General features: G+C 42.2%; 1 protein-coding gene across 1 annotated transcript; it reads left to right on the top strand.

Annotated features, from left to right (window-relative positions):
• Positions 1 to 1,601: 1,601 nt before the first annotated feature.
• hpda (4-hydroxyphenylpyruvate dioxygenase a) lies at positions 1,602 to 11,634 on the top strand. The gene is made up of 14 exons (XM_035434216.1): positions 1,602 to 1,717; positions 2,371 to 2,397; positions 2,836 to 2,898; positions 4,037 to 4,141; positions 4,644 to 4,686; positions 4,843 to 4,925; positions 6,116 to 6,205; positions 6,749 to 6,855; positions 7,593 to 7,670; positions 8,546 to 8,708; positions 8,969 to 9,040; positions 9,753 to 9,875; positions 10,426 to 10,542; positions 11,427 to 11,634. The coding sequence occupies exons 1-14, from the start codon at positions 1,715 to 1,717 to the stop codon at positions 11,538 to 11,540; spliced, it is 1,188 nt and encodes a 395-aa protein (XP_035290107.1). The 5' UTR covers positions 1,602 to 1,714; the 3' UTR covers positions 11,541 to 11,634.
• Positions 11,635 to 12,226: the final 592 nt, after the last annotated feature.

Below are 12,226 nucleotides of genomic sequence, written 5' to 3'. Positions count from 1 at the left end.
CTGAAGCCTTGTCCAGCTTTATCACAAGATTGAAATAGACAAATTTCGATTGATTATATGGGCAAAATTTATTTTCGATAGCGATTGAAAGATTTGTATCAAAGCGCCTGTCATTCAGTTGCTGAAGAACGTGCCAGAGGAGGGAGCGACACATTCGCACCAGTCCTAAGCACCAAATACCGGCTGCCTATTGCCTGGGAGGGTTTCTTGTTTTGTGAAAAACATGACACAAACTGCAAGCTAGAGCAGGCTAGATGTGTTAGATTGGGCCAAGGCATGGGCTGGAAAGTTGGCGTGGGGAACGGTCTACAGTATCTAGTGTGACTTAAAGAGGCGGTCTTCAGCACAAAGGAACACACAGAGAAAGCTTGGCTATTGAATTCCTTTTTGGCCTACAGTACATTAGTCTTTGAAAAAGCAGCAGCACAGTTGAAGACATGTAACTGGATGACTTATTTCTTCAGCAGTTGGTCAATGACAAACAGGAACAGTTTTTATGCTTTACATAAGGCATTTTTCTGTGCATAAACTGCCCATAAACAATTCAATAATGCCACCACTTTCAGTGTTTATACTAGTATAAATAGTACATTTTGGGGATATTTTATTTTACATGAGAAGGTAAATTGCTCAGGATTTCAAACAATTGACAGCAAACAGCACTGACCTTACAATAGAGAAAAAATGTTAGCTTTTGTGCACCCCAAGAGTACCTGCTACTAAACACTCATGTGACTATGGGAGTCCATTAGTTTATCATATAGCAGTATTCCTCATCAAACCAGTTTATGGTCTGCCTCGTGCAGAGGTGCTTGCTGAACATAAAAACACAGAGAAATAACACATTTTTAAAAAAGAGTAAATTTGTGCTCAACTCACCTGTAGATGCAACCGCTTTATGTTGTTAGATTTGGAAGTTAGATTGTACACCCCCCCCCCCCCCCCCCCCCCCATGAAGTGAAGCAGTGTTGCTCTTTACCAGAGACCAAACCTGAAGTCATGGATTAACTACATTTGCCAATGATTCCAAATTAGTCTAGAATCACCTCGCCTACCCAATAGAATCTGATTTGCTCCTCTGTATGGATGGTTGGATAAATCACACTAAGAACATGTCTATCATTGGCCAATGTTCTGTACAACTGTACAAATTTGCACAAGTGCATTGTGCATTTACCACATTCTCCAATGGCTCTTGGCCAGAAGAATGAATTAAGTCCAAGTCCTGAGTTAAATATGAACTACACTTGTTTTCATAGATCTTGCTGTGCTATTTTCCCCCCCCCACAGGGACTCTGCTTCAAACTAGCAGCTCTAACAGAACCAAAAACCACTACATAATGAATAGTTTTGCTTTGGATTGTATAATTGCAATATAACTGTGATAAAAGACATCTAGTCATACACTTCCTTGAGCTCTACTGATCAACGGCCTAGATGGCATGCAATTGGCTCAGTCACAATGCCATAACAGGAAAGCAAAGTGAAGATCGATATCCGAATGGAAACATACTACACTGAGCAAACATGTCTTGCTGAACAGAGAATACATAGCCAGTTGACCCTAGATGCCTGGACGAAGAGGTGGAAAGGGCGTGTCATCTCAGAGACCAATCACCAGGGCCCTCCTGGTCGTACTTATCTGCGGGTCCAGGAGGTCAGTTGATGTTTTTGGCTGTGTCTCTTGCCACCATCCTCCACTGAGAAGCGCAAAATGGTAAGTGTAATAATGCCGAAACATCCTTACCCTCACCACACTGATACAACATTTATGATAGTAACCGATATAAAAAACGAAATGCTACAGTGAAGCTGGTTTAATAAATGTGAATTGGAATAAAATTTGTGCTAAAATTAAAGAAATATGAAGTGTGGTTGATACTCATAAAACTGTAGATTCTCTATACACTTTTCATGATGAATATAGAGCATTTCATGTGATATTGGGGCCACTGCAGCATACATCTCTTATAATTACAGCTTCAATGTAGAAGAGGGCAAGCAGGTATATGTAGGCAGCAATGGCTTTAAGTTTCATGCGAATGTGAAAGCTCTTTGGTTGTAATGTAGCTGTTTGCACTGAAGGTGAAAGTGAAGTATCTGTGTGTGATGTTCTCATTAATGAACCCTAAATTTACCCTAAATTGTGCTGCTGATGGTACAGTACTTACAGTGCAGGCACATCATCTATTTGGTGTGTTTACCTGCAGTTAATATGGAGCTTACATCGGCCTCAGCTGTTTTAACCATTTTCTAGAATGTTCTTTCAATGTTTTGTTGTTATCAGTTTTGCAACAGCATGTTTATACTGTGTCTGTGAACCTCAGTATACATGAACTTTAAAAATAACTACATTTTCTCCCCCTCCAGACTTCCTACACTGACAAAGGAGAAAAGGTAGAATCATATATGATTGTATAATATAATCATATGTTGTATAAAATATGAAGCTTAATCAATGGAAAACATGTGATCATGTAACCACCCCCCCCCCCAATCCCCCCCCCCCCCCCCCCCGCCCCCGATGCTTACTGTACTGGCTTGACTACAACTTCTGAAATATGTAGCTTGGAGAAGTATAAGGGGTAAAAAAATATTTGGCTAATGTAACATTGGCTGAATCTTTTCCTGGGAAAAGAATACTTGTTTTAATATCACTGGCCTTTACCAGGAGAATTACCATTTGTCATTTATGTAAATTAGTTCATAGCTAATGTATTGTCAGTACCCCTGTATACAGGGGAAAAATACTTTTTATGCCTAAAGAAACCTGTAAATGTTAACATCTTAATTATTGGTGCAAGATTAAAGAATTTTCTTAACATTTCCTTTTAGCCAGAGAGGGGGCGATTTGTTAAATTCCATCATCTCACCTTCTGGGTTGGAAATGCTAAGCAGGTGAGATTGTGAACTCTGTCATTCATTCCATATCACAAAGCCGTACGCATGTATGAGAATGGGCTCATCCACTGATTAGCATAATTAGAATGTCAAGATATCTCCATTTTCAGTGGTGAAACACTTCAGTGGAGTAACATTTCTGCATAATCATTCCAGGTAATTCTGTGAGCAGAGCAGGTCATTCACCTTTTGTTGTTGACATTAGTATCGTGAAATTTGAATTAACTCTTGCCTGCACCCAGATGAAAGTATTGATTGAACAAACAGTTCTCAACAGACTGGGAGACAACAACAACAAAAAATGTACCAGTATTTTATTGACATAATAATAATAATAATAATAATAATTATAATTATTATTATTATTATTGTTATTATTGCTGAAGATTAAACTAAAGTCCTTCAATTGGATAAACTTTAGCTTAACACATAAGCCGTATATCCTAATTGTAAACATAATATGCATTTAATCAGTGCTAATTAAGTGGTTATTTCAGCAAGGTACATCAACAATGTATGGCATTTTGAGGTATGGGCAAATACCAAATCAAACTCAGAATACCTTTGATAATTGTTTGTACATGAAAGCATAACAATTTAATAGGAATCATTCCATTGAATATGACAATCTGAAAATACCTGAGAATCGGAAAATCTTTTTGTCTTTCTTTATGGGGCTTAAAATATTCAAAACCTCCCTCTGTTAGTATATGTGAAAATCTCCCAGTTGCAAAAGAGCCAGACTATCAAGGCAGTTCAAATGTTGAATAAATTTTCAGTGCTTTCTACAAGAAAGCCCAACACATTTGTATGGGTGTTTGAGTACGATGTATAACAAATGGGAGTTATGCATATTAATGAAGAATCCGCGCAGCAGGTGTGAAATACGCCCTCCACCTTTGCACTTGCAGAGCCTCGAGGGACGTCACAAAACACACTGCACTTCCAGCTGCCAGACTGGCAGTATGAGGGTCATTTAAAAAGCCATTAGTCCCCTTGAATAGAGAGACTGTTCTTGTGTCCAGGCTTCAGAACATTGGAAACGTATCTTCCGTACATTATTTCATCACTACATAAAGCTACTTTGGTAATTGTACCCAATGAGGGCAGCACACTTCTTCTTCTTCTGTTTCAGGCAGCTGCATTCTACTGCGATAAGATGGGTTTTGAGCCCTTCGCCTACAAGGGCCTGGAGACGGGCAGCAGGGAGGTGGTGTCCCACGTCATCCGGCAGGATAAGGTTGGGAATGTCTTCCTTAGACGGCTCCCGGCAGCTCTGGGACAACAGCAGTCTTCTGTACCAGCACATAAAATGCAAATGTTCGTGAACTGCATGAAAGAACTTTGGGATGTAGAATTTTGTGATTGTTCCCTTGCTGATACACTGTAGTAAGCCTCAGGACCTTAGAGAGCGAATGAGTGCGGGACTATTCCTGGTGCTCACACACACACACACACACTCACTCTCTCTCTCTCTCACACACACACACACACACTTAAATGAATGCATTCAAAAGGAGGACACATGTATGCTTGGTGTGTCCAGTCACTTGTCAGATCATTAATGTTCCACAATGTTCTCATTTTTGCCTACTTTGAGTGATGTTGACTTTATGATTTCTGTCCTGAGGCCATTGTTTTTAAAGGCTTCTATTGTGTAAAAAAAAAAAAAGTTTTGTTTCTTTGAATGAGATCTCAAAGACAATGCTCTCATTAATCATATTTCTTTTTCTTTTCTCTAGATATTGTTCGTTTTTCAGTCAGCGCTGAACCCCGGAAATGAAGGTCCGGCATTGTTTTTTTTGCTGTTACAAAAACTCAGCCAGCCAGAGTAGTGTCTCTGGCTGGCTGACATGTCTAACATGTCGAGCCACCAGAACCAGCAGTGATTTATCAAAGTGACATGTCTTCCTCATGCCATCTTTCATGTTTCTTCCACAGAAATCGGGGAGCACTTGATCAAGCATGGGGATGCTGTCAAGGACATAGCATTTCAAGTGGAAGACTGTGACTTTTTAGTGCAGGTAACTTTGGGCTTTCTATGACCTCTATGACCTCTATGGCCATATTATCTGTTGAATAAAGTTAGTATACTGTATGTCTTATTCTGGATAACTTGCATTGCATAGATATTATCCAGATACAGAGCTGATCATTTACATTACATTAATTTAGCAGACACTTTTGTCAAAGGAAAGTGTAAAAGTGCATATCAAGGTCATTGGAACAACTACAAAGCACAGGTCCGATAAGGTACAATACTCATTTTGTACAGCTATACAGTTGGCAGAAACTGAACAATTTACTTGAGCAAATCAGGTTAACCCTTTGAAAAGTAGATTTTTGGAAAGAATATAGGACTGGATTGCTTTCAATTACCAGTAATGATCGTTACATAAACATTAGAATGTTCAGTTAGGAAATCATTATCGTATATTATAATAATACATGATTGCAGACCGTGACCACAAGGTGAAGCCACAGAAAAAGCAAAGCACTGTCTTGAATTATTATGTCCAATATCTCAAACCTTTCTAGACCGAAACATATTGGGTATAAAGTTTTACATTTTAGACATATCGTGGGGTGGATTTAAACAGGAGGGATTTAGGAGAGAGCCCCGTCCTGGCCTCACTGGTTCAGAGTCCACTCCATGGAACTATGTTGGACGAATGCGTGTGTTTGTCCGGCAGCTCTGGTCAGGCTCCAGAAGTACTGATTATTCTTCAGTCCGGAGTAGGCGTTTATGCGAGGCCAGCCGGCCAATTTAACAAACTTGGGCTCCGGTTCTGCATCAGTGGGGCGAGTTATCCTTTAACTAGCCGCCAGATACGAGCCCTCCTTCAAATCGAGAGGTGGCACGAACACGAGTTGCAGCGCTCTGTTTGCCCATGGCTTGCTGCTGACTCAGGCGAGCTTCCCGTCCAAATTCAACACGCAGAGCGCAGGTGGCTGCCAGCGGAATATGGTGCCCTGTGAACTCAGGAAAGTGGTCCGATAAGTGGCCCTTTGATGTGCTCCACCCCCCCCACACCTCCTCTCTCCCCTCGCTGCACTGCAAAGCCTCCAGTGCATTGTATTTCTTTCCCTGTACCACCAGAGGGCGCACATTTCCTAACAGACTTTATGTAGTTGTCATGCTGTAAATTTTGTATGCGAGTGCTTATACATGCGCTGCATGTTACTGAGCGTGTTTGCCTGACACTGTTGGCAGAAAGCTAAAGAACGAGCCGCTGTGATCGTCAAAGAGCCCTGGGTGGAGCAAGATGCATTCGGGAAAGTGAAATATGCCATCGTGCAAACTGTGAGTCTGGAAACGCATGCACACACAAACACACACACACACACACACACACACAAACACACACACGCACACACACTCACACGCATGCAGGAACGCACACACGCACGTGCGCACATACACACACTCCCCAAGATATCATGCCAGATCAGTGTTTTTTTTCCATCCACCAAGCATTGTTAGCTTACCCTCCACAACAAAAAATAGATAAAGGACAATTTCACAGGCATGTTGGAAAAATAAGTTAAATCAAATTATATATACTGTGTTCCCAGGATCGTGGGACATTAACTCCTACTGCACCAACACAACTCCAGCTGAAGGATGCATTTCTGGCCTGCATGCTGTTCACTCTTGCACACACAGAGCCACCACACATTAGCAGAGACATGGGAAACCTAAATGAATCTTTCTCAGTCAGAGACTCCACTATGGACATCAGCATCATAACAGCCGCATTTAAAAAACCCTGTGCTTCTGGAAACGAACATTGCTGAAATCAGTACAAACTTCTATTCTAACAAAAAAGATATTCTCACTTTGCAGTACGGTGACACGACACACACGTTAATTGAGTACCTGGGACCCTACAAAGGACTCTTTCTGCCTGGATACAAAGAACCCCTCTTCAAGGATCCTTCGCTACCTAAGCTGTGAGTACATGTGCACTTCCTCTTCCTTCTTCCAAACCTGGAGCTCAGTTTCCGGTACACGGCCATTTCATTGTGAAACTATTAATGGTAAAATGATGCATACGTGTGGCAGAGAATCTTTGAAAAACGCATGGAGAATGGAGGTAGTTTTGAACTGAAATGTGAAATATACACACACACCCACACACCGGCTCTCTCCCTCTCATACACACACACGCACATGGTCACACCCAAACACACATATGCACACATTCGCTCTCTCCCTCTCAAACACAGACACACACCTGCACACCCACCCACACACACACACAGGTTCTCTCTATCTCTCTTTCTCTCTCAGAGGCACACGCACACATACACACACACAGCTCTCTCTCATACACAGACACACACACACACACACTCTCTCTCTCACACACACAAACACATACATACACACACACAGCTCTCTCTCATACACAGACACACACACACACACACACTCTCTCTCTCACACACACACACACACACACACACACAGCTCTCTCTCTCTCTCTCTCTCACACACACACACACACACACAGCTCTCTCTCTCTCTCTCACACACACACACACACACACACACACACAGCTCTCTCTCTCTCTCTCACACACACACACACACACAGCTCTCTCTCTCTCTCTCACACACACACACACACACACAGCTCTCTCTCTCACACACACACACACTTGTTCACATGATGTTTTCTCCCCAGGCCGCCGGGCAATCTGAATTTCATTGATCACATCGTGGGAAACCAGCCAGACAACAAAATGGAGCCGGTATCAGACTGGTAAGGGTCATTCAGGCCAATCGTGTCTCACATACAAGGATCACTGAGTCTTCCAGGCAAAGGAATTCCAAGTCTTCCAAGTCTTCCAGGCAAAGGAAGCAAAACACACATTTTTCATTGGCAGGTGACAAAAAGGTCAAAATTGAAAAATCATCTTTTGTCCTAAACCTCCCTTTGTGTAAAACAGCTTTGGTATTTTACCCATAGATTTTTCAGAAAGGCCAGCATTTTTAATGGGCACTGGTAAGATTAAAATTTAACGTGTATCTATTTGTATCTTGAAATTATAAGTAATAGTCAGTATTTTCGAATATTTGAAAATGAAGTCCCGAGAAACTGATGGACCAAGCAAGTCAGTATAAAAACTATTTGTACGTGCAATCAAATATGTGATTTAATTTTCCCATCAAACAATCCTGGCTTCATACACTCTGCCACTCCCAGCACACAGATTCATTCAGGAAGAGCACTAATCTGGGATATCTGGAGCATCCTCCAAGCTGTGTCCCAGGGGTGACACACATCATGTGCCCACATACTGTAACCATAAAGCAAGACCTGTGTGTCCCAGCTTATTCTGTGCTGAATATGGACAACTGGTTCCAGCAAGCTGGTAGCCTCTAGCGCTACAGCCAATAGGCCCTGTCCATCCGTCCATCCATCCGTTATCTATGCCTGCTTATCTTGGGCAGGGTCGCGGAGGGTGCTGGAGCCTATCCCAGCGCGCACTGGGCGAGCGGCAGGAATACAACCTGGACAGAGTGCCAGTCGTTCGCAGGGCACACACACCACTCAATGGGGCAGGTGACAGACAGAAAGGGAGGGCTCACCTGTGAAGGTGGAGGCGGGACTCATTGGTCTCTGCATTCCTCCAGGTACCAGAAGTGCCTGCTGTTTCACCGCTTCTGGTCGATAGACGACACCCAGCTTCACACGCAGTACAGCTCCCTGAGGTCCATCGTGGTCACCAACTACGAGGAGACCATCAAGATGCCCATTAACGAGCCGGCCCAGGGGAAGAGGAAGTCCCAGATCCAGGTGCGGCTCTGGCCCAATCAGAAACCTTTCATTCAGCCCAGAATCATTCAAACGCACTGCTGTGGAATCAGCTCTCGTGTGCCCAACGCCCTGTCAGTAAGAATCTGGCCTTGATTTGAAACACCCGAATGCAGTAGGATATACTTTGCATACCAATCCAGTTACTGAGAACAGAGTTGTTTACCTGGAGTGGAGAACAATTTGTGTGTGTGTGTGTGTGTGTGTGTGTGTGCTGATGGCACTTCATGTCCTGTCTGCAGGAGTACGTGGATTACAATGGTGGAGCTGGAGTGCAGCACATCGCCCTCAACACCTCAAACATCATCCAAGCAGTGAGTCAGCCGTCAGGGAGCTGAGGTCATTCCCTGAAAAACCATAGAACCCAGGGGAAGTTATTTTTGGACATACAAAGCATTCCCAAGTCAGTCTGGTTAAGCTCTGTTCCTTAGAGCGTTTCATCTTACATCCAACCAAAGAAGTCTGAATGGTTCCAGGGTGCTTCAATGACCCAACAGCCAAGAACCAGTGTTTTAGTTGGACACACCAAGTGACAACTAGTTTATTTTTCTTTCTGGGAAACAAGATTTTTGCTCTTTTATATATAAGTTATGGCTTTCTTGGTCTCTGACCAGCAGATCCATCTTCAACAGCCTTTCTGAAAATTCCAGCTAAGACCAGCTCACATTCTAAAACGGTTTAAGATGATTTAAGCTGTTTTTGACACTTATAACTGGTCATAGCTGGTCAGCAGCTGGCCAAAGCTGGTCTCTAGCAGGACAAAGCTAGTCAAAGCTGGTTAAGCTGGTAGAATAAACTGGTGGTCAAACTGGTGGACTGGCTGACTATATAGGCTGGTCAGCTGGTGAAAAGCTGGTCGACCAGCTGAAAGTGTCGAAAAAAACAGCTTAAACCAGATTGACCGGCATAGGCTGGTTTAAGCTGGAATTTTCAGCAGGGAGTGCAGGCAACCATCTCAATAGCTTAATGCTTTTCATAGCGATATAACTCCCTGAAAATGTCTGACTCAGTCTTCTTCCCTTTCAGATTATCAACCTCAAAGCCCGTGGGATGGACTTCCTGTCGGCTCCTGACAGTTACTACAACTCCCTACGTGAGAAACTTAAGACGGCAAAGATCAAAGTTAAGGAGGACCTCAACAAACTGCAGGTGAGCCAAATTTCAAGTGTCACTTTGATTTATTCACACTGATGGGATCCATTTAGATTGTTCTTGCCAAAGGAAATATTTCTTACAAATAAATGCTTTCACCTGTCAGCTTTTTTAGTTAAAGGAAAAATTTCCTGTCAAATAAACATGATAAACTGTTAGCCATTCCAAAAAGCTTACAATGTTTTAAATTACTTAATTTGGCTACTTCCATTTGATTTTCAATTATGCCATTATCATGACACGACTGTTTGTTTAGTTGAAAAACATACCCCCCATTTCAGGCTGGCATATAATGTATTTTTTGGTGTGGCTTACTTAATAGCTAGCTAACCCACCTCCTGATAAATGGCACTTTGCTTTAATTAGAATTTAGAATCAACAAACATTTTTTCTCATCAGTTTCAGTTCGAGTAGTTTATAGTAAAGATATTTTCTGCCGACTTCAGTCTGCTTCCTGTATTTTGGCATACGCCCCCAAAGTTAATGGGAATGATCGCAATGAGAACAGTGCACCTTCAGGGTCTAAACTGCTTCCATCCACATCCAGGAACTGAAAATCTTGGTGGATTTCGATGACAAGGGCTACCTTCTCCAGATCTTCAGCAAACCTGTACAAGACCGGCCTACTCTCTTTCTGGAAGTTATTCAACGACACAACCACTTTGTACGTACTCCGGTCAACCGCAACTCCATGATGGCTCTGAGGGTCAACAGTCATGGTTCCCTACACATTTGTCATGGTCAGTTTCTAATAACAAATTAATCTAAAAAAAACTAAAAGTTATGCTAGTCAAAGGATATGCCATCAATCAATCATGCTTGACTTAAGAGAGAAGCACGTCAACTACCAGACTGGAAATTCAGAAAATAAACAATCTGATCTCATTCATTAGGCTGCTAGTGGAATATCCACTGAACATATGATCTAAACACACTTATGACAGCATAGGCTTAGCCACCTATCCACATGGTGTCTATGCCTATGGCCATAGGCCTACTGCCTATGGTGTCAAAAACATAATCTGTGAGAGGTGGGCCTCTCTCTTTGGTGCTAGCTCCCCCACAGTCCCATTACAGGCCTTTTGAATGAGTCTATGGAAGGGGTGCATGGGCTTCAGTGCTCCTTCTGCAAGATGAGGTTGGGACAGAGGTGATCCCAAATTTGTGAGGGAAAACAAAATGCCTCATTTATCAACCACGACTGGACCTTCCAACCTCTGCACAAGCACGCTATACAATCTGCTTGTTTGAAGACATTTCTGTCATCCTTCTCAGTACATCATTCTGCCCTCTAATACGAAATCGCCAGAAAACAAAAGTTGTAAAATATCACCATAGTTCGTTGAGGACTTTGGTTGAAGACACAAGTTGCTACGGGCAATTTCTTTTCCTCATACCGGCGAGGTTTCGTGAAAAGAATTCCTGTCGGGGCAAGCACAGGTAAAACACGAGACATTCCACATTTTCAGCGGTAAGTGAAATGGCTTGAGCGAAACCCCCTAATAATTCATAGTTAATTGTCTTTTTCTTCCCCCCCCCCCCTTCCAGGGCTTCGGGGCAGGAAACTTCCAGTCTCTTTTTGAAGCCATAGAGAAGGACCAGGAAGCCAGGGGCAATCTCACAGTGTTGACTCCAGACGCCCAACCCAAGACTTTTCACTAGCGCGCCCGGCTAACTCAGGACCCCGACCAGATCGTACGCCAATAAATCCAATGCAAATGGTGTGCTCTGGTATCCTTAGTTCTTCTTCCCAGCTTTTTGAGTTGGCTCTCAACTTAGTCAAACCCCCAGTTGTGGTATTCCTGTTTGGGCTATGAAGTTCCAGAAAAAAAGCATTATTTGAGAGCTGGTGTACTTCTCTAATATGCACAATTATCTCTATTTAAGCAAACTGTTAGAAACTTCAAACATTTGCTATGCAGTACATATTTTCATTAGTATTAGTTTTTTAAACTGGGTAAAGATGTGTATACAGCAAACTTCAGTGGGGTAAGGATTCTGAAAGATTCTTGAACTATTCCATTGTATTGAGGCAGTACAATTTTCTTTGATCATTCAACCTAATGCCCTGTCACAGAACATCCATCCAAGATTTTAAGACAAACAACTGAAATCAGTGAAATCATATTACTGCAAAAAAACAACAAAAAAAAAAAACTGAAAGATATATTTCATTAAAGTTTTACCAAATGATTCAATCTTTTCTTTGCATCACTGGTTGACATAAATTCTAGGAGACATGAAGTTCAGAAGAGTAGAATAGTACTCATTGTGAATATGGCATCATTCTATTATTTTTTGGATAATGGGGAAAAACAAGTGAAATAGTTTTTAAAAATATTTTTATA

The sequence above is a fragment of the Anguilla anguilla genome, chromosome 9 (genome assembly GCF_013347855.1).
Source record: "Anguilla anguilla isolate fAngAng1 chromosome 9, fAngAng1.pri, whole genome shotgun sequence".
Taxonomy (NCBI): domain Eukaryota; kingdom Metazoa; phylum Chordata; class Actinopteri; order Anguilliformes; family Anguillidae; genus Anguilla; species Anguilla anguilla.
Note: the sequence above shows the minus strand (reverse complement) of the source record. Positions and strands in the feature narration are given on the sequence as shown.